The sequence below is a fragment of the Oryzias latipes genome, chromosome 22, assembly GCF_053564925.1.
Source record: "Oryzias latipes strain Hd-rR chromosome 22, Olatipes_Hd-rR_3.1".
NCBI lineage: Eukaryota > Metazoa > Chordata > Actinopteri > Beloniformes > Adrianichthyidae > Oryzias > Oryzias latipes.
The window spans coordinates 21801393-21820667 of NC_136258.1; the positions used below are offsets into that span (position 1 = coordinate 21801393).

The 19275-nt window shown below is 38.7% G+C and overlaps 1 protein-coding gene across 1 annotated transcript; it reads left to right on the top strand.

The window, feature by feature from the left end:
• The first annotated feature begins 177 nt into the window (after positions 1-177).
• Positions 178-18438, top strand: keap1a (kelch-like ECH-associated protein 1a). The gene is made up of 12 exons (XM_004082216.5): positions 178-446; positions 4347-5121; positions 6081-6280; positions 6377-6533; positions 7939-8031; positions 8113-8259; positions 8781-8887; positions 11193-11328; positions 11401-11597; positions 14146-14351; positions 17503-17679; positions 18124-18438. The coding sequence occupies exons 2-12, from the start codon at positions 4906-4908 to the stop codon at positions 18303-18305; spliced, it is 1818 nt and encodes a 605-aa protein (XP_004082264.2). The 5' UTR covers positions 178-446; positions 4347-4905; the 3' UTR covers positions 18306-18438.
• Positions 18439-19275: the final 837 nt, after the last annotated feature.

Consider the following 19275-nt stretch of genomic DNA (forward strand, 5'->3'; position numbering starts at 1 on the left):
TGATCACAGAAAACTCTTAGAAAAGTTGAATAACAAAACAAACACGTCTGTCTTCAGTCTGGTTTCACTTTAGAGCAATGTTTTTTCTTTGTTTTTCTTTTTTTTTTTTGCGTTTATCTCGTCATATGTCAAGTGAACCTGAAAGCCATTTCTTCTTGCACAGAAACGCAAAGTCATGCTGGTGCAGGAGCTCTTCCCCTCCACCCCCAGCTGCGCCACCCCCTTTGGACGCGCGCAGGACGGCAAGGACGCACTCAGTTCCGCTGTTTCTCTCTGTTGACGGCAGAAACTCATCGTTTGCTGAGAGGATCGGTGGATTCATTCATAAAAATAGCAACTAAAGCGAACACCAAGGGGCTGAGGAGAGTCTATGATCCTGTGGCGGCGCAGTTCCTCCAGCGCGTAACGATCGCGTCGTGTTTACGAGTCCAACAGCTGACTTCAGGGTGAGTCAACCTGCAGCGCTGCCAGTAATTCTTCAACCCTTTCCACGACAGTTCTTTGGGATCTTAACTTTCTTACTTAAAGTCAATTTTTGAAGATAATCCTGTAAAAAAAAAAAAAAAAAAAAAAAAAAAAAAAAAAAAAGGTGGTATACACTGAAAGTTACTTGATTTCCGTAGAGTCCGGACAGGGAATTGAAACTTTATTTTTCTTTCTGAATTATGTAAAGTCAATAACTCTTTTTCTGTTAGAACTTTCTGATATTTTGAAGCCTAAATAGACTAATGTCTAAGCAAGATTATAATTCTTAACTTAATTTTATTTCACTTTTTCTCTCAAATTTGATTACACAACTAGTTGCAAACAAAGTCCGATTATTATTTGGCTGATCAAAAACTGCTTATTGGATTTGTTTTTGTTTGTTGATGTGAAAACGAGTGTAAATGAAAAACCTGAAAGAATCGAGCTGAGTCAGAGGGCAGAGAGTCTCAGTGTTCATTCCAGCTTGTGTTGCCATGGTTGCATTGTCAGCTTTTATTGTACTTATCAGATCATCAGTACAACTGGCTGCCACATGATCCTGCACACATTTCAGGAAGTGTTTCCTCCGTTTATGATTAAGGAGGTTGTCAATCCAGAAGAATCCGTATGCTGTAGGCATTCTTTCCAGTGGCAGGCCTTGATGTGCATCTGCGTTTGTCTGCGGCTTACCGGGGGAGACTGCAGGTATCACCTTTTGAGCGTTTCTGTAAGGCGATATTGTGCCTGACAGGCTGCTGTGAGCAGTCAGGACAGCTCAGCAGTTTGTGGCTGCACACTTTCAGGGCTTATGTAATGCATCTGTAGGCTTAAGCTCTGTTTGTAGCAGTGTTGCTGCAGCTGCAGCAGCAGCCTTTAAAAGATTAACCCTTTTTCCTCTAACTTTGTCCAACTTCATTTATAGACCCACTTTGCTTAAAATGTATTTTTGGTGTTTTTAACATGTTCTTGTAGGATTTTCTCATAATTGAGGACATTTAGAAAGGACATTAAGCTCAAAACTGCATTTCTGAGTATTTCTTAATTCAAAATGTTGTGAATTCTGAACAAAAGTAGTTGGGATAAGCGTGTAAGAGTGACATAAAAGCCATATATGTATATATATGCATATGCTCTCTGCTCCTCTGCAGTCTGATGCATCTGCTTTAAGACTGCTAGATCCATGTACAACTTAGTTTTCCTCGTCTGAGCTGATACCTGGCTCAAAACTGATAGCTCCATTATTGCTCGCCATTTGTGGCACCGGTAATGTTAGGTTGGGATTGTTAGGGGCTGTAAACTAGCGGGAGAGAGTGTAAAGAAAGTGATTTTGAGAAATGAATGCGGGCTTACTTCGTCCCAACAGTTTTGCCCACAACTTATGGGGCAAATTTCTAACGAACTCCTGCAGCTCTGCAAAAATTATGTCCTAGAAACTGACAGAATTTTTTATTTTGGCTAAAAACGGCATAATCATATTTAAAAGACTACTTGGAGCAATTTTACAATAGATCAAAAGGTGACCTGAATGGGACTTTAAATAATCTTTGGAAACTTTACATCCAGAAAGACCCAATGTCATTGACCCCAGTTATAAAAACCTACTCATTGATTTCTCGTAAACCTCTCCTATCCGAATACTACTTACTGCACATCTGGTCATTCACCTCCCTGCGTCAGATTCCAATCATTTTTTCTTTAATATATTTCACTGTAATCAAAGATCTTTCTTATTTTTTCCTTTTCCTTGTGTTGTTCTTATTCTTCAGCACGTTCTGATCATGTGATCAACAAACATGCTCACTTGATTGTGCAATAATGCAAAAGCTGCGCTCCACAGTTCCACTGCTGCCTTTCTTACACTAGCAAAAAACAAAAATCCAAATATAGACGTCAACTTTTGTGCATGTAATGAAAACTCAGCATAATTGCTGGAAGTCCGTCTTCCTACAGAACATTGTTATTTCTCGCAGGAGCTATTTATTGCAGGTTTTTTTTTTTTCATGCTCTGCAGCATAAGAATGGATTTGTTCTGCTCTCTGTGGAATGCAGTGATTTCTAAACGGTCAAAGGAGAAGTGGATTTCTTGTGAATAAAGTCCTCCAGTATATTTCCAAGTTCAGTTTTCTCTGCTGCGTCCTTCCTATTGTTAGCCTCACATGTGCTGACGCTTTCTGTTTTGTTTGATCCAACCACTGATCTGAGCCAAAGTTTTTCTTCATGCTCGTCACTTCATTATGAAAGTGTGTCGCCTTCATGACTTCATTACATGCATTTTATTCTTTCTAATTTTCAGCCAAAACTAGTTAGTTAAAATACAAAACTAGTGAACTAAACTGAACTAAGGGAGAACTGAAGAGAGTTTTTCTTTTGCTTGACAAAACTGCAAGAAATATCTCTGAAGACAAAGACAAAGCGATTCATGGATTTGATCAAAATTTATTATATGTAAAATTTGACAAAACTGCACTACACTAAACCTACACCAAAATCACAAGAAACAAAACACACACACACTGTACACAAGGATCCATGATCAATAGTTCCTAAAGAGAAAGGAAAAAAAATACAAAAGACAAAACCATTGAAAGTTACATTGACTTTTTGACCCCATTGACCATATATGTTAATGAAATCATTTGGTATTGTAGCTTTATGTTTGCTTATTTAGTGACTGTTTTTTTAATCTTCATTTTATCTGCTCTATTGTACAGCAGGTCTACAAATATTTGAACCTCTTGACCTGTATTTGTTATTTCTCAAATGAAAGTGACAATAGATACAGAAGTCAACAAGATCTCCAAATTGTAATAATTTTAATTTGTGAAATAGTACTTTGTTTGGTTCTATGAAGGAAGATCCAGTGATGATTTTTTTTGCTTTTTTTTTTTTTGCTTTTTTTGTGAGGAGGAATACAGAGTGAAATGTTGTTTTGTATGTAATTCCCCATATTTCAACACAGTAGATCATGTATGAAAGAATGAAGGAGCAGTACAGAGTTTGATAATAATCTCACTTGCAAATGTCAGGTTTATTTTCTGAAGGTTCTTAGAAATTTGACCATTTCTGTGAGTAAAAGCTGGCATGTTTTCATCAGGACCTATACAGGAGATGGACAGTAGATGTGGAAAGTTACCAATTGATAAAATAATTGATTTACTTTTGTGGACCAAAAGAGGAGGGAAAAATCCTTTTTAAGTGCAGTGAAACATTTTGGTCTGTTTATCCATTCCAGCTCATGTCAGAAGGTGAATCATATTTTAATTACCGGTAACTGTCACATTTGTAACAAAAAAGTTTTTGACTTTTGATACAGACATTCAAAAATTGGTCAGCAAAATATAAATTTGAATAAGTGAACTATCCCGACAAGGATGGCAAAATACAGGACTTCCATTATTCATTCTCCACTTGCTTTGCCCCACCTTTGTAATTCCTGGCCAAAGATTGAAGAGATCTTTAGTCACGTGGTTTTGTTTACACCCTTTGGTTCGAAACAGGAAAGTCTGCTTGACGTCAGTCTAAACACAGACCAAGTGCAATGTTCAAAACTTGATCCAGACAAAATTAACTGTACTCAGTCCAGACCAAAGGACATTTCCAGTCTGAATATACTCTAAGTATCTTTGAGGAATTCAATTAATTTAAAAGTGACATATCAAAATATGTAAGGCTGGAAGTGTAATAGTCGAAAGGAACAACTGGAATTGAAGCAGTTTAAACACAAAAAATGGCTGCACCTCTTTCATAAAACTTTTTTTGACTGTGAAGGAAATCCAAAAATGTCTGTTTTTTTCTACAGGGAAGTGAAACTTGTTTTGTTCACACTCATTCAACAGGCTTTATTTTGCTTCCTGCAATGACTTTTCGTTTCTCCTTTACAGGACCAACCCCATCACAGAACCAGCAGAAGAAATTTGTCCTCACATGCTGCAAATCTCAGCCTCAGACGTTTGACCGCTTCCTTTTATTAGAGGGAACGGTAAATGACAACGGACCACTGAAACCTTAAAGTGGATTTCTTAAAGCACCTGCAGAATCCAGACTGGGACTTGGGAGTCATCTGATCCTGATGCAGTCACTCATGTCAAAACCTGGATAAATGAATCCAGGACCTTTCTTCGTCTTGTTGGGGCACAGAAACACAAAAAACCTTCAATTATTCTGCACTGGCACAGGTTTTCCTTTCCTCTGGACTGTTTAATCTGCCCTCTGGCAATGGCTTTGATCAGCAGGGAGTATTTGTTCCCAACATGTACACGAAACATTTATGACTGAGTATACTTTTGGTTTAATGGTGGCACAATGGATCTCCTGAGAGCATCTGCTGATCTTAGCTTCCAATGCTTGAAGACCTAAAGAACTTACTCTCATTTTGAACTTTAACTGGATCAGAACTAAAAGAAATCCGCAGAAAACTGGACCCATTCATTTTACTCCTGCATGATGAATTGCCCAATAAGGAAAAAACGTCCAACTTGTGACTCAGACTTTTCAGCCATCGTGGTTCCCTCCATGCACGGGTCAGGATACCTCGACTACACGGTGGAGAACCACGCTCTCAGGTCCCTGATGGTCATGGATGAGTTCCGAAAGCATGGCATGCTATGTGATGTGTTGCTGCATGTCACATACAAGGAGAGGGTGGTAGACTTCAAGGTAACGTCCCTTTTAGCTTCTAATTGTGTGAAACAAATTCTTTGCGGAAAATACTCAAAAATACTATTTTTAATTGAAAAATAGCCAAAACTTTAGATTTAAAGATGAAGTAAAAACTTAAGGTCATTTAAATGTTTCAGGAAAAAAACGGAAAAAGCGTTGGCTTGCTTAAAGTTAGTGTTTTTCAGCAGCAGCTGGTAATCGGAAAACTTTAAATAATGACACAATACATGAAGAATGATAAACGAACCTAACCAGTCACAAAAAAAACAAAAAACAGGTTTGCAGTTTTCCACAGCTGAGAAACATGCAAACCTCAAGTCACCAAAGCCTGGCCCCAACATAATCTAATAAAAAAAAAAGAAAATCAATTTCCCCTTGAAGAATCAATGAAAGGGAACGTTTTAGTTTAGGAATCCTGCAAAAAATGCAAAATATTTGAGCTAATTCTTCATTTAATTGAATAAAAAAGGAAGATAAATGCCTAATATGATGAGAAATTTATATACATGTTAGAAAGTCAAGAAAGAGATTTTAGTTTGGGAAAAAAATGTTGTGATATTTCATTGTAACCCTGCAAGTTGAGCTTTTTTGAAGTTTGTAAATGAAGCACACAATCAAATCCACATCATTGTTTCCTTTTTTCTTTTAAAATACAACACATTTTGTCAAATCTAAAAAATTTGACATTTTTGAGAGCGCCTTCTCTTCTGCATGCACTTAAAAAGACTAGGAAAACGGACTGAAAAGAGATCTGTCTCACAACTTTAACACACTTTTACACCCCCCTAAATTTGAGTGAATATTTGAGTGAAATGGATGTGATCTAAGCCGTTCACCCAAGTTATGATCAACAATGTTAAGGCACTTTCAAAAGTCAGGCTTTCTACTTGATGCCCTCTGTTCATTTGAAAGGCTTTGACCTCCTGGAATGTTTTCCATTAAACACTTTGCTTCAGGTGCACAGGGTGGTGCTGGCCTCCTGCAGCCCGTACTTCAGAGCCATGTTCACCAGAGGCTTCAAAGAGTGCAGCGCTTCCGAGGTCACCCTGTGCGACGTGTGCCCCGAGGTGGTGGGACGGCTGATTGACTTTGCCTACACGGCTCGTATAACGGTGGGGGAGAAGTGTGTGCTGCACGTCCTTCTGTCTGCCATGAGGTAAACACGCTTAAACGGTAGCAGAGGGAGTGTGGAGTCATTGGAAGCAGGTGCTGCGTTCAGGGACTTCAAATGTTTCCTGTTTGGTTCGTGAAGGTTTCAGATGGAGGACGTGGCCAAAGCATGCTGCGATTTCCTCATTAAGCACCTGGAGCCGGCTAATGTCATCGGCATATCGCGCTTCGCGGAAGAGATTGGGTGCACAGAGCTGCAACAGCACTGCAGAGAGTACGTCAACACACACTTTAGTGAGGTAATGGGAACATCTTCAATATTTTCATGGCAGCTCATGTGTGTATCAGACTGTAAATTTCTTGGCAGGTTGCTCTCAGATCAACAAAATTTTGTAAAACAAAGAATTGACGGTTAAATAGGTTCAAATGGAGTTCCAGCAGCACAAAACTGATCCCAAACTCACATCACTTTAGCACTGGAACAGAAATCTGCTTCTTTTTGCACAATGCTGCACCCATGTGGTTACTTCTGCATCTAAAACGAATCCTCACAGTCTGAGAGAGTATTTTGGTTGATTTGTTGACCTCTATGGAGGTTTACTAACATAAATCCACACCTATAAAGAGGTTGCATTCATTGCTGGGTATTGTGGCTGAAAAATAATGCTTTTAGTCCTAATTTAGGACCTCATCCTTCTCTCAATCTTTGACTTCAATGAACACAACCGTAAATTAAAATCTTGTTTTAGGATTTTTGCTTAAATAATATAGTTAAATTGGCTAAAAATTCCTTTGATTGAGTGTTATAGACAAAATGTTCTATTTTTTTGCTGCAGTGTGTCATTGCAGATCATCGGCCTTCTGTTCTAGTGTATTTTTCTTGCATTTAAGTAAATTCCTCCTTTAATTCATCTTTCAAATCCTCTAGATTTCATTTTGCACGTTGCAATGTCTCTCATTCGTTTACCTTGCAGACACTTTAAAGATAAAAAGTTTTTTTTTTATCCTTTTTTATCCTTACTATCATTGTTTCTGATGACTGCCCTGAAGAGCAAATCAAATCAACAAATCACCCAATGCAAAAAAACATATTAAGATCACAACAACTATTAAAAAAGCAAGACAAATAATAAAAAAAACCTGACATTTCAGTAATCAAAACAATATTCTACATACCAAAAGGTCAAAAGGAAGCGTTTCAGAAAACAAATTAATAACCAGAATTCAAAAAGGAAGTGTTATAAAAATGAATTCATATTTGGTGATTGCTCAATCAACTCTTTACCACAGTTTAGAAAAAACATCCTTCTTCTTTCCCTCTTCCTCAAAACACAATTGTCATCATCCGATCAATGATGTCCCATAATTCCTACCTTTTCTGGTTTCTTGTTTTGTTTGATTTTTTTAACGTTTCATTTCTGAAAATGATTTTTTTTTTCTGACAGTTTTTATTCTTACATTTTGGATTCAGGAATTTAGTTTTGATTTCTTAAATGTTGTGTTTTTTTCATTGTTTGTTTTGCTTTTTTTTTAGTTGTGATATTTTCTATGTTTTTGTATTGAGTGATTTGTTGATGTGATTTACATTTCAGGGCCACCGTATTAAAGAAACAAAATCCTTTTTTTGTCAAAGCGTCCTCTGAACCCACTGCAGGTCCCTCATGTGTAAACAGACATCCTCTGCTTGTGTGCTCTGGGATGCAGGTGACAAAAGCGGATGAGTTCTTCAGTCTCTCCCACTGCCAGCTGCTGGAGCTCATCAGTCAGGACAGTCTCAAGGTTCTCTGCGAGTCTGAGGTGTGTGACAGACTTGAAAGGCGCAGCTCAGAGAATTAAAGATGAATCCGGAGGGTTCATTTGAGTTTAAATCTTCCTCAGGTGTACAAAGCCTGCACAGACTGGGTCCGCGCGGACATGGAGAGCAGGGCTCAGTATCTCCACGCCCTCCTGAACGCGGTCCACATCTACGCACTGCCTCCGAAATTCCTGAAAAAGCAGCTCGTCTCCTGCCCCATCCTCAGCAAGGTGAATGTCCACATGAAATGATGTGATGTAGAATGAGTGCAAACCAAAATCTGTTCGCTGTTTAAATTCTTATTATTTTTAAAAGACTTTTAAATATAGATGTAATAGCATCACATGTTCCGTCACTTTTTTTTAAATCAATTTTATCAATTTTATAAGTAAAAATAGCTATAAACCAAGTGTTTGTGAAATGTTCTGCATGTTTTAAATTAAGGATAGCATGTTGTCCTTATTCTTTGATGTTTATCCACATGAACATCTTTCTCCCTGTATATTCTCTTTATAGGGCCTCTGTGACCTCTTCGGTTTCTTTTTTAGCTATCTGACTTCACTTAGAAATGAGAAAAATGTGTGTGTGCTCCAAGAACCTTTACACAGTTTGTTTACACTGCTTAAGGCATTAAATCAGTTTGTTCCAAAGCTCGGTTCTGTTGTTTTTAAAAGCATTGTGATGGATGGGTTCTAATGAAGAAATTCCAAACGCTTTACCAGCTTAAGTGGATCTTTTTTGTTTCTTGCAGGCCAATTCCTGCAAGGACTTCCTGGCCAAAATCTTCCAGGATATTACGCTGAGGAAGCTCACCCCGGCCCCGATCCGTGGAACCCAGCTCATCTACGTGGCCGGCGGGTTAGTGTCTTCTTAAAATGACGATCATTTTTTAATCCAGATTTTGGCACACCCCTTTAAAACAGGATTTGGTTGCATTAGTCCTCTGCAGGAAGTGAATCAAAGTGGCAAGCTCAATTAATTAAAATCAACTTTTTCATTTTTTCTGGGTGGAAATGTGGTATTAGGTGTTGTGCTCAAAGGAACAATGATCCTGTCTTCTTTCTTTTAGACCTTTATTAATTTTTGCAAAATTTATTTTGAAATGTTTATCAGCAGGACTAAATCTTTTTATGTTTGCGCAAAAACCTGCTAAAATTTAACACAAAATTGACAATAAAGTCATTTCTTATAAAACAGTTTTAATTTTATGATGTTACTAAGAAAATCAGCAAAGCAAAAGTACATTAAATAAGTAATAAATAATAAATAAGTATTTTTAGAAAAATATTTTATTAAATGATATATGTTTTTCTGCATTGCAGTTTTTCTTATGCTAAAACACGTTTCACAAACGTTTCCTCCACGTTCCCCAATGTTTAAACACAACACCCTTTTTCTAAAGTTAAATACACACAACCACACCTGCTCACTTCAAAACTCAAACTTTCACAGCGAAAGAGCAGCTCGAAGCTTTCAAAAATGTAAACACTATACACATCATTACACACTACAGCAAAACAATGGAAAACACAATGCTCAATTTGTGAGAAAAGTTTTGCTTCACAACTGCCAAAACATATTTGTAGAAACTTTACAGTAATGGATGTTCTTAGATCTCTGCAGAGGATTAGGAATTTAGATGTGAGAGTTTCATATGAAGAGTATAAATCTATAGTAAATTCTGTGTGTACACTACTGTAACACAAGTCAGTGCAAAAACAGAATCTATTGCACACTATAGCACTCTGGAAAACATGATCAGGGTGTGAAGTTATTTCATTTACTTTATTCACACCACACACACACCACAATCACTGTGCAGCATCATTTAGTTTATGGATGTTTGTCATAAACCTTCCATCTCTCCGATGAGAAGAACTCCTCTATAGGGTTCAGGAAAGGGGAGTAGGGTTGCAGACAGACGTTTAAAAAGCTGTTGCTGTTGGTGGTGAACCACTCTCTGATTTGGTTTCTTCTGTGGAAACTTACATCGTCCCAAATGATCACACAAATGTGATGTGCGGGCCCAGGATGGTGTTGTTGGCGGTCCAGGAGGATGTTTTTTGGCTCCTCTAGGAAAGGCGATGAGACCTTGGGTCTTGTATTGTAAGACCCAAGGACAGCATGGAGGTGGACAAGCCCCTCCAAACCCATCGCCGCACAAAGAGTAATATTACCCCCCTGCTGGCCAGGAACCTCAGGGATGGCTCTTTGGCCAATGATGTTGCAGCCTCTTTGCCTTCCTTTCTGCAGGTTGAATGCCCTGATAGTGGTGGCCACAGTGAACCTACTCATGTTTGGACGGACTCTCAGTCCTGCTTCAGCCATTGTCATGCCACGGATAATGACATGGTCAATGACTGTTGCTCGCATCTTGTTTGTAATGATGCTGCGAGGTTGTCTTGCTCTCCCTCCTGGACCTCCTCCTCTCCCTTGTTGGCCTGCTCCTCTTCCTCCTTTGATTTGAACTGCTCTTCCTCCTTGACCTGCTCCTCTTCTTCCACAGCCAGCTCTTCTCCCTCCTCTGACTCGAATTCCTCTTCCCCTGCCTCTGCCTTCATCCATTGTGTTTGTTTGCCTTAATCAAACTGTGCACTCTGAACTTGCTTTTATACATGTGCTCACAGCGTTAGCAACAAGTGTCTTCAATCTAGAGTTGTTGTGTGTCATAAATGGTGCCAGGTCTGTTCATTGTGTTCAAATATTGCTGACTGTGGCAAGTATTTTGCATTAGCTTTCATTTGAGAAAATGAGCAGAGTTCTTTTGTAACTTGTGTTTTAGCAAAGAAAAACATGTTAAGATTTATGAGAACGGAGGCTTGTATTTTGTGACTTGTGTTTTCATGTGAAATGTGTTTATGATTTTGGAAAAGTGATGGCTAGATTTAGTCAATGTGTTGAGACAACTGGTCATTTGGTTTAGGGGATTGGCTTTTGTGTTTTAGCATTTGAGAAAAACTGAAGCATTTTTTTCAGATGAAAAACGTTATTCCAATTTGGATACATGGGGGTGGTAGTATCAAAGTTTGGACCTGATTTAATGTTTCTTTGCCGGGATGGCTTCTTTTTTTTTTACAAAAAAGCCACAAATTTTAAATCTGGTTTTTAAAATACGGTAAAAAGCACAGAAGCATCCTAAAGTAGGCAAAAACTGTGTTTTCAGGTACCAGCATACGCAGAATTCTCTGGCCTCCATGGTTGCTTTTGACCCCAGGAGAAACAATTGGCTGAAACTGGCCGACATGGAAACTCCCTGCAGTGGTCTGGGAGCTTGTGCTCTGTTTGGACTCATGTACACTGTAGGTCACTTCTGTTTGTAGTTTGAGATGTTTGTGGTCTACATTCCGCTGAATGCATTTATTTTCACCCAGGTGGGGGGCAAAAACCTGTCGCTTCAGAATAACACAGAGTCCAACTCGTTATGCTGCTACAACCCCATGACCAACCAGTGGAGCCAGCGAGCCCCCATGAACATGCCCAGGAACCGAGTGGGGGTGGCAGTGGTGGACGGGTGCATCTATGCAGTGGGGGGCTCCCAGGGTTCTGTGCAATACAACACAGTGGAGAGGTGAGATACATCTAAAATATTGAGTGTGGATCTAGTCCAGTGTTTTTCAACCAGTGTGCCGCGGCACACTAGTGTGCCGTGGGAAATTGCCCTCTTTAACTGATCTAAAAACATCTACCATCTCCAGGATATCAGCTCTTTGTTCATCCAAACAGGCCCTGATAAAACACTGAGAAGTTAGGAATATGAAAGATCGTAAAATACTTTTTCTTTGTATTTATTTGATTCTATTAAAGAAATTTTGATAAGAATGACGGTACCGCGATTTAGCCGCAGCGTCAGCTGTTTTTGGAAAAGTCCCGCCCCTTTAACTGTCTCCACCAATAACTCTTGGAGACTTAATGACATGTCATCAGACTGACCAATCAGAAGTGGTTAAAGTCTTCACTTCCTTGTTCCGATTTAGCTCGTAAAGTCGCTTCGTTCCAACAAAAATACCAGCTAAAGCTCGTCTTTAGCGGTGTAGCTTTCCACAGAATCCGGTGTCAGACCGTGGAACATGTGAACAAAACAATGAAGCTCAGAGACGCGAGTCTTTCTGTGTTCGTTGGCTGTGTGAACTACATTTCCCATGATGCATTGGGTTAAAGGGACAGCGTCTCAGTGCACAATGAGTCGTCCTTGTTAAATGTCTTGGAACCACAATGAACACACATCAAACCGTTTTTAAATGTTCTAACTTAACTTTTATTACATCTTTTAGAAAAAACATCTGCAACTTCCAGCTTTTTCTGCCACAATTATCACAAAAATGCATGTGAGATTGCGGAGGGGCTGTAGATCAATACAGACTGAGTTTCTCCTTTTTCTTTTTTTTTTTGATGCTGGTGTGCCGCGGGATTTTAGTCAAGGTTAAAGTGTGCCGTGGCTCAAAAAAGGTTGAAAAGCACTGATCTAGTCCTTAACATCGCTCTACAGTGCAGAAACCACGGCACTTGTATGGACATTTTTGACTGTGTTCTTTAATTGAAATGAATTTTCTTAGGGTGGGACATGATGTAGCAATAATTTTTAAAAAAGCATTTAGAGGCCTTTCAATGTTAAGAGTCAGCAACTTGAGTTCCAGCTGAACACGTTGAGCCACACATTCCCAGGAATGTCATGTTCCTGGAAAGCTTTGCATGTACTGTAGATGCAGTCAGGAGAAGCGTCAGTGGCGCTGTGAATCCATTGTCGCGTCCTCTCTAAGGAGCCTTTTAAAACTTCTTATAGGTAGAGATTTCTAAAGGAGTCTCAAGAGGATTGTGCTGGAAGCCGTACTGTGAGAAGCCGATGGATCAAATACTATAAAATGCAGAAATAAAAGCACATCAGAAGAGTTTTAAGCACTGATGTTAATGGAAGCTAAATGCTTTTTTCCACCCTCAGATCTAAGCAACACGCAGGAGACTCAGCAGGACGCTGCGTCTCTGTGCCAAATAAAGATTAGGGTTTTTAAATGATCGCCATAATTACAGTTCAGAGAGCGGGGTTGTTGTCCGCTGAGCCACCTGAGACTTTCATTTAGTACATTTGTCAAGAGTGACCTGCAAATGTTAGAGGGCAGCTGATATTAGTGCACTATCAGCAGTTTACAGCCAGGAAAGACCCGGAGCCAAGAACACGGCCTGAAAATGATTAACCAGGGCTCACACTGTCCCTCCTGCTTCATCACCACTCACCTTTATCCCAGATGCAAAGATTCCCTTCAGGATTAAAGCAGTTCTTGTATATTTTCTGGATTTATCAGGATTTATAGCTGTTTGCTTTGAGACTGCAAGTCATACACAATGTAGATCCCATGTTTGTTAATTAAATGTGGGGCTAAATTTGGAGCCTGGCTAAATCAACAAGAGATTTAAATCGTGTAAATGGAGAAAAAGCTGGTCAGAGACAGAAGACAATCTTATTCAATTAACTAAAACCTTCTTATTAATAATAATAATCGAAATTACTACTGTTTTACCTTTATTTTTCTGTTTCAGCTTTAAATAATTTAACACCACTTTAAGTTAACTTTTTTTCAAAGAAAATTACCCAAAACATCATGTCAAATATCTTTTTAGAATTTTACCAGCAACTCCATATTTTGAATCCCTTCCTCTAGTCGTATTCTATTATCATTTATTAAAAATTATGCAATAAAAGATAAGATAAACTTTGCAGTTTCACACGTGGAATCTCTTCTGGACAATAAAGTACAATAGATTAAAGTGAATTGGTTTATTTTTTTCCTTCTGCCTGCAGCTCATAGGTTATTTTTTCCAACACAATATGAAAGTCTGCATGTTTTCAGATGTCTTAGGAACTGAAAGCAGCTTTTTTCTACAAGGTTGGTTAACGCTTTCTTAGCACAGCCTGTTTATGCTCATCCACTCAGAGAAAATATGTGCTTTTCTGCATGGATGTAAAGCCTGCAGCTTTTTTTACTGTTTTTATGTATTTGATCCTTTTGTACTTTTCTTGTTTTTTTGTTTTAGAGTGTTTTAGTGAGTTGACTTTCATTCATTGGTTTATTTTGGTTTATTAAGTGGGGCTACAGGTGTTATCTCTGCTGTTCGCTTTGCAGGTGGGATCCAGACTCCAACCGCTGGTCGTTCATCAGCCCCATGTCGGTGGCTCGCCTGGGCGCTGGCGTGGCTGCGTGTGGGGGAGCTCTGTACGTGGCGGGGGGTTATGATGGCCACAACCGGTGGAACACAGTTGAGAAATACCAGCTTGACACAAACACCTGGCACCCGCTGGCTCCCATGAACACTATCCGCAGCGGGCTGGGTGAGTTGATCGCATTATCTTGTCTGCTCTGTGACCTTTGCTCCAAACAAGACTCCGTCCGGAAACGCTGAGACCGTCTCAACGTTTAAATCTGACCTCTGAAAGCTTAAAGAGCTTTGATATTTTCATTCAAGCACGACCTTGTCCAGCAGCATTAGTCACAAAAGAAAATGTGGTTTGCACCAGATTATAGCTATTTATTCCAAATTGTTCTAACCAAAAACAATGCAGCACATGATAAAAGTTCATAAAACCATTCATTATTATTTATTATATCATGGTAAACATTGCACTTAATGCTGACATCTTACTTTTTTAGGAATTCTTTTTTTACAATATTTGTTTTCCAGGTTTTTGCATAATTTGAGTTATGATGGAAATTTCTTGAACTTCAGAGTTTTTCCTTCTATGTTGTTCACCTTTAGGGGTCGCCACAGCGAATCAGCTTTCACTGATTAGATACTGCTGTACATCAACAGAGTAATTCACTTGAAAAACAGATCTTGCAAGTGAATCCTGGTGCAGTTCGAAACAGTGTGGATGCATACTATCCAGTGGACATTTGGACTAAAACTGTAAATAGTTTGCATCTGATCCCAAAATAGTTTATAGGAAATGTCTCATGTAAATGGGGTGCAGTGAGAAGGCCACTGAAGTTGTTAAGTTGTGTTTACGTCCGTAAAGTGTTGCATATGGATGCAAAGCCAACATGAAAAACCTCCTTTTTTTAGAGTTCTAGAATCAGCTGCTTCATGTTGATCTCATAAACGATTGAAGATTTACAGTATATCAGAGAGCCTGTGTTGTTTAGGTGTCACCAGCAACATCTTCAATGTCAAAGGGTTAAACGCGATGAAGAAGAATCATCATGCAGTTAGTAAAGCATTATTCATGACAATTTTCAAGTTCTCCAATTTTCTTTTTCTTATTTACATTTAAAGATCCACTCCAATGAAAATTGTGTTTTGGGTGTTTTTATTGTGTTCTTATATATGTCCTCATGATGGAGGACATTAAACAAACATTAAGACCATAATTGCAGTTCACCATTTTTGTGACACCGGTAATGTTAGGCTGGGGTTGTCAGGGACTGTAAGCTAGCAGGAGAGAGTGTAAACAAATGAATGATGGGATATCAGCAGAGGCTTACTCCCATGCCAACAGTCCCACCCACAACTCAGAGGCAAATTTCTAATGAACAAAGCACAAAAATATTTATGTTCATAGCAGCAGATTTTCAAAAAAGAGATCAGAAACATTTTCATCAACTTAACAACGTAATATATCAAATGTTTTCTTTTAAGTTATACAGATGTGCAATTATGACGTCTTCTCTAAAGTCATGTGTTAACATTGAAGCAATTATAATGCATAAAGAGCTTAACAGGGAATATTAATCAATCAAGTGGATTTAATAACCTCTATTTTGAGTCACTTCAATGCTTTAAAACTAAAAACAACACAGACAGCGACTCCTCATGATGTGACCCAGGGGGGTATTCCAGAAAGCAGGTTATGCTAGCTCCCACGGTAAGTTTGAGGCTAAGGAAGTTGATAACCTCAGCTTTTGGTTCCAGAAATGGAGGTATGTTTCAGGGTATGTCAAGTTGCCATGGCAACTTGTGCTCTGAACATAACCTGGTCTGGAGCAGGTTTAGTTGAAGGTTAGTTTGTTTACAGAGAGGTGAAGCAGCATGCCGTGTCCATTTGAAGATGATTTAGTGGATGAAGAAGATCAGATAATACTTTTTCCACCATGAGAGGGTGATAAGACCACGTTTGGATGTTGGAAAAATAAACCTTTTTACTTTGATCCAACTGAATTATTTGCTTCAATTAAGATTGATCATTTTTTTTGTTAAGTCAGCTTAAAAATAACTCGTAGTTTTCAGACAGTTATTTTACCTTCATTCAAATTAATTCAATTAAGTAGGTGTAACTTTGGTACTGCTGTTAGAGCGGCACCGCAAGGGATTGTGGGATACCATTCCCTTTGCCTGTCTGGACGGATTTGGGTACAAGTGAAATTTAACTCAATTACTTGTTACCAATAGAAGTAATTCATTTAAGTTGGCAAAATTGGATAAGTTATATATATATATATGCGTCACAAGGAAAATGGAAATGGAAAGCAGAAACGCTGTCATTAAAATCTCAGACTCCGTCTCACCACGCCTTTCCATGGTGACACTCTGGAAATCGGCGATCTATTCAGAATGTCTTTATGTACCTGCCGTGCACGTGCATTAACCCAGGGCGTAATTACGCTAACTTATGTCCGGTCTTTTGGAACAGACATACCCAGAATAAGTAAATTCAGGCGGATTTCAGCCAGAGTTCGGGGTTAAAGACAGGGTAGTTTAAACATGCTTCCTGGAATACCTTGCTCTCTGTTCAACACTCAAAACAATTCACAAGAGTCTGATGGAAAGTTTCAGACTACAGAAGAAGAACCCACTAATGAATAAACTAAATAAAAGTAAAATAGCAAAAAGAATAAACATTGAAATATATTTATTGGTCACGGTTTTGTTTTGGTTTAATATATGATCTGTACATTGCAAAAAAACAAAACAAAACTGAAAATTTTAGAAAAATCCAATTTTTCATTTGCCGCTAAGAAGGTAACAAAGAAGAAAAACCTTTCAGTTGGCTCATACTAATTTTGGTGTAATGTAATATAAAAGTTAACAGTAAATCCTCCTTAAATTTAGCACAACAGGATTTAGACACTTTAATATAAACATACAGGTATGCAGCAGGGATCCAAAGATTCCCTTTCCCCAAAATTTTGTTCAATGGTATAACATGCGGTTCAGTTTTAAACTGAGAATTGGGGCTTTGCTATTTCAAGATGCATCCAAATATAACGACCAGATCTTCACCTGCAAGCGAACCCAGACTCACATTTTTATGCTTGTTTGATTTGTTGTTGTGAAAAAAACTGGGAGAGAACCACATTTCTAGCCTTCACCTCTTGCAACCCAAACTCGTTTGATATGCTCTTTTTAATTTCATGGTCACAGGGTCCCAGGTCATCAAAATTAACTAAAGTGAAAATAAAACTCACAATGTGATGTCCTTGTATGTGGATGCCAGGTTTCAAGTGGTTAAGAAGCGGAACATCAAGCTCTTCTTTGCATTGCCGCAGGTTTGGCATGTTTAAACTCCTCCCTGTACGCCATCGGAGGCTACGACGGGCAGAGCCAGCTGTGCACAGTGGAATGTTACAGCATGGCCAGGAACATCTGGGAGCCCAGAGCCTCCATGCATCACTGCCGCAGCGCACATGGAGTCACCGTCCACCAGGGCCGCATCTACGTCCTCGGTGAGTTCCACAACCACAAATCAGGATGGTATGGGGTCAAAACGATGACGGCTCATATTGGGATTAAAAACGTAAAGTTTGAAAAAAAATATAGAAGAACTGGTAATAAGTATTACCTGTATTACCAGTGTCTAAAACCGCTACTACAGCGTGCCCCCCCTGGCATCGCATCGGCGTGCCCCACTATTTGAGGAGCACTGGTCTGCGCCAACTTTTTTTAATACCAATACAAGCTAGACATACGAATACTTTTTTTATTTTGTGGAAATGTTTTCTATTTAATAGTCTTTTTTTTTATTCTAGTAACAATGTTTTTGTCTACAAGTAAGACTTGTACTTTCTTTCGAATTCAAAAAATAAAGAGATTCATGAAATAGTATCAAGACACATTTTTAGCTAAATTTCAATTTTTATATGTATAAATACTTTTTTTTACTTGTCCAGGAGGTTACAACCAGCACGGCTTCCTGTCCAGTGTGGAGTGCTACTGTCCTGAAACAAACACGTGGATGTACATAACGGACATGCCAGAGGGACGCAGCGGCATGGGTGTTACCGTCACCATGGAGCCCTGCCCAGGGAGACTTCTGGAGCTGGAGGAGGAAGAGGACGCCGAGGTCATGTAGGATGGAGAAACGTGTGGAGTTTAAGTTTTTCTGAGTGAAAAGACTTTTTGGAGGGAAATAAAAACTTCATAAATGTATAAACTCAACATCTCTCATGTAAAATAAACAAAAATTATTCCTTTTTTGAGAAAAAGAATGATAGTGTCTGCTTTGAGTTTGTCCACACTTGTCTGACAAACCAATGAGACTGAATTTAATGAAGACTTCCCTACTTGTGAGAGACGATGTTACCTTTAGGTTAAATTAAGTTATACCTCAGCTGATTTCCATTCTTTAGGAGAACAACTCTAAAAAATGTAAATACCAGACTGTAACAGAGCTACCGAGTCCTCCTTTCTCTTGTCTCTTTAAAATGAAATCTATATGCAAGCACTTTTCATTATACTGTTTTTACGTGTGTAAAATCAATTTTGTTTTGTTTCTTAAATAAATGAAATTTGAATTTTTTTTTAAATCTGTGCTCCTTTAAATTGCGTCTTACTGACCTCTAGTGGCAGTATCCTGCATCTGCAGTGTCTGTCTGACTTGTGCAGTAACTAAGAACTGCCACTAGATGGCGGAATGAGTCTGTGTACTTTTATATAAACTACTGTCTTTTAGGGTTTTCTAAGAAAACTGATGTTAGAAAAACCTTAAGCAAATGACTTAAACGTAAGATTATCTTTTCTTTTTTTTGTTTTAAACAAGTTAGAGGTTTCTAACTATTATAATAATGTTCTTTATCACGCCCCTTAAAAAAAGATCAAATCAGTTGGACCCAGAGCAGAATTAGTCATCAAGCACACACATCCCTTGTGTGTTTGCATCTTTCCCACTGCATTATCTGCACAATCTGTGTCTCTGACACAAACCGTCCTGCATAAAGCCTCAATATTCTCATGAAATTTCTTGATTCTGAGGAAAAACACGTTTTGTTTCTCATCTGGCTGTTTGAGGATTATATTTTCAGACTGACGGCGCATTTGCATCT

What these genes read in the sequence shown, in the direction of transcription:
- keap1a (XM_004082216.5), top strand. Translation starts at nt 4,906, where the DNA reads ATGATGAATTGCCCAATAAGGAAAAAACGTCCAACTTGTGACTCAGAC. An exon ending in TCAACACACACTTTAGTGAG is followed by an intron (nt 6,534 to 7,938) that starts GTAATGGGAACA and finishes TCTGGGATGCAG; the next exon opens with GTGACAAAAGCGGATGAGTT. An exon ending in CACTATCCGCAGCGGGCTGG is followed by an intron (nt 14,352 to 17,502) that starts GTGAGTTGATCG and finishes GCATTGCCGCAG; the next exon opens with GTTTGGCATGTTTAAACTCC.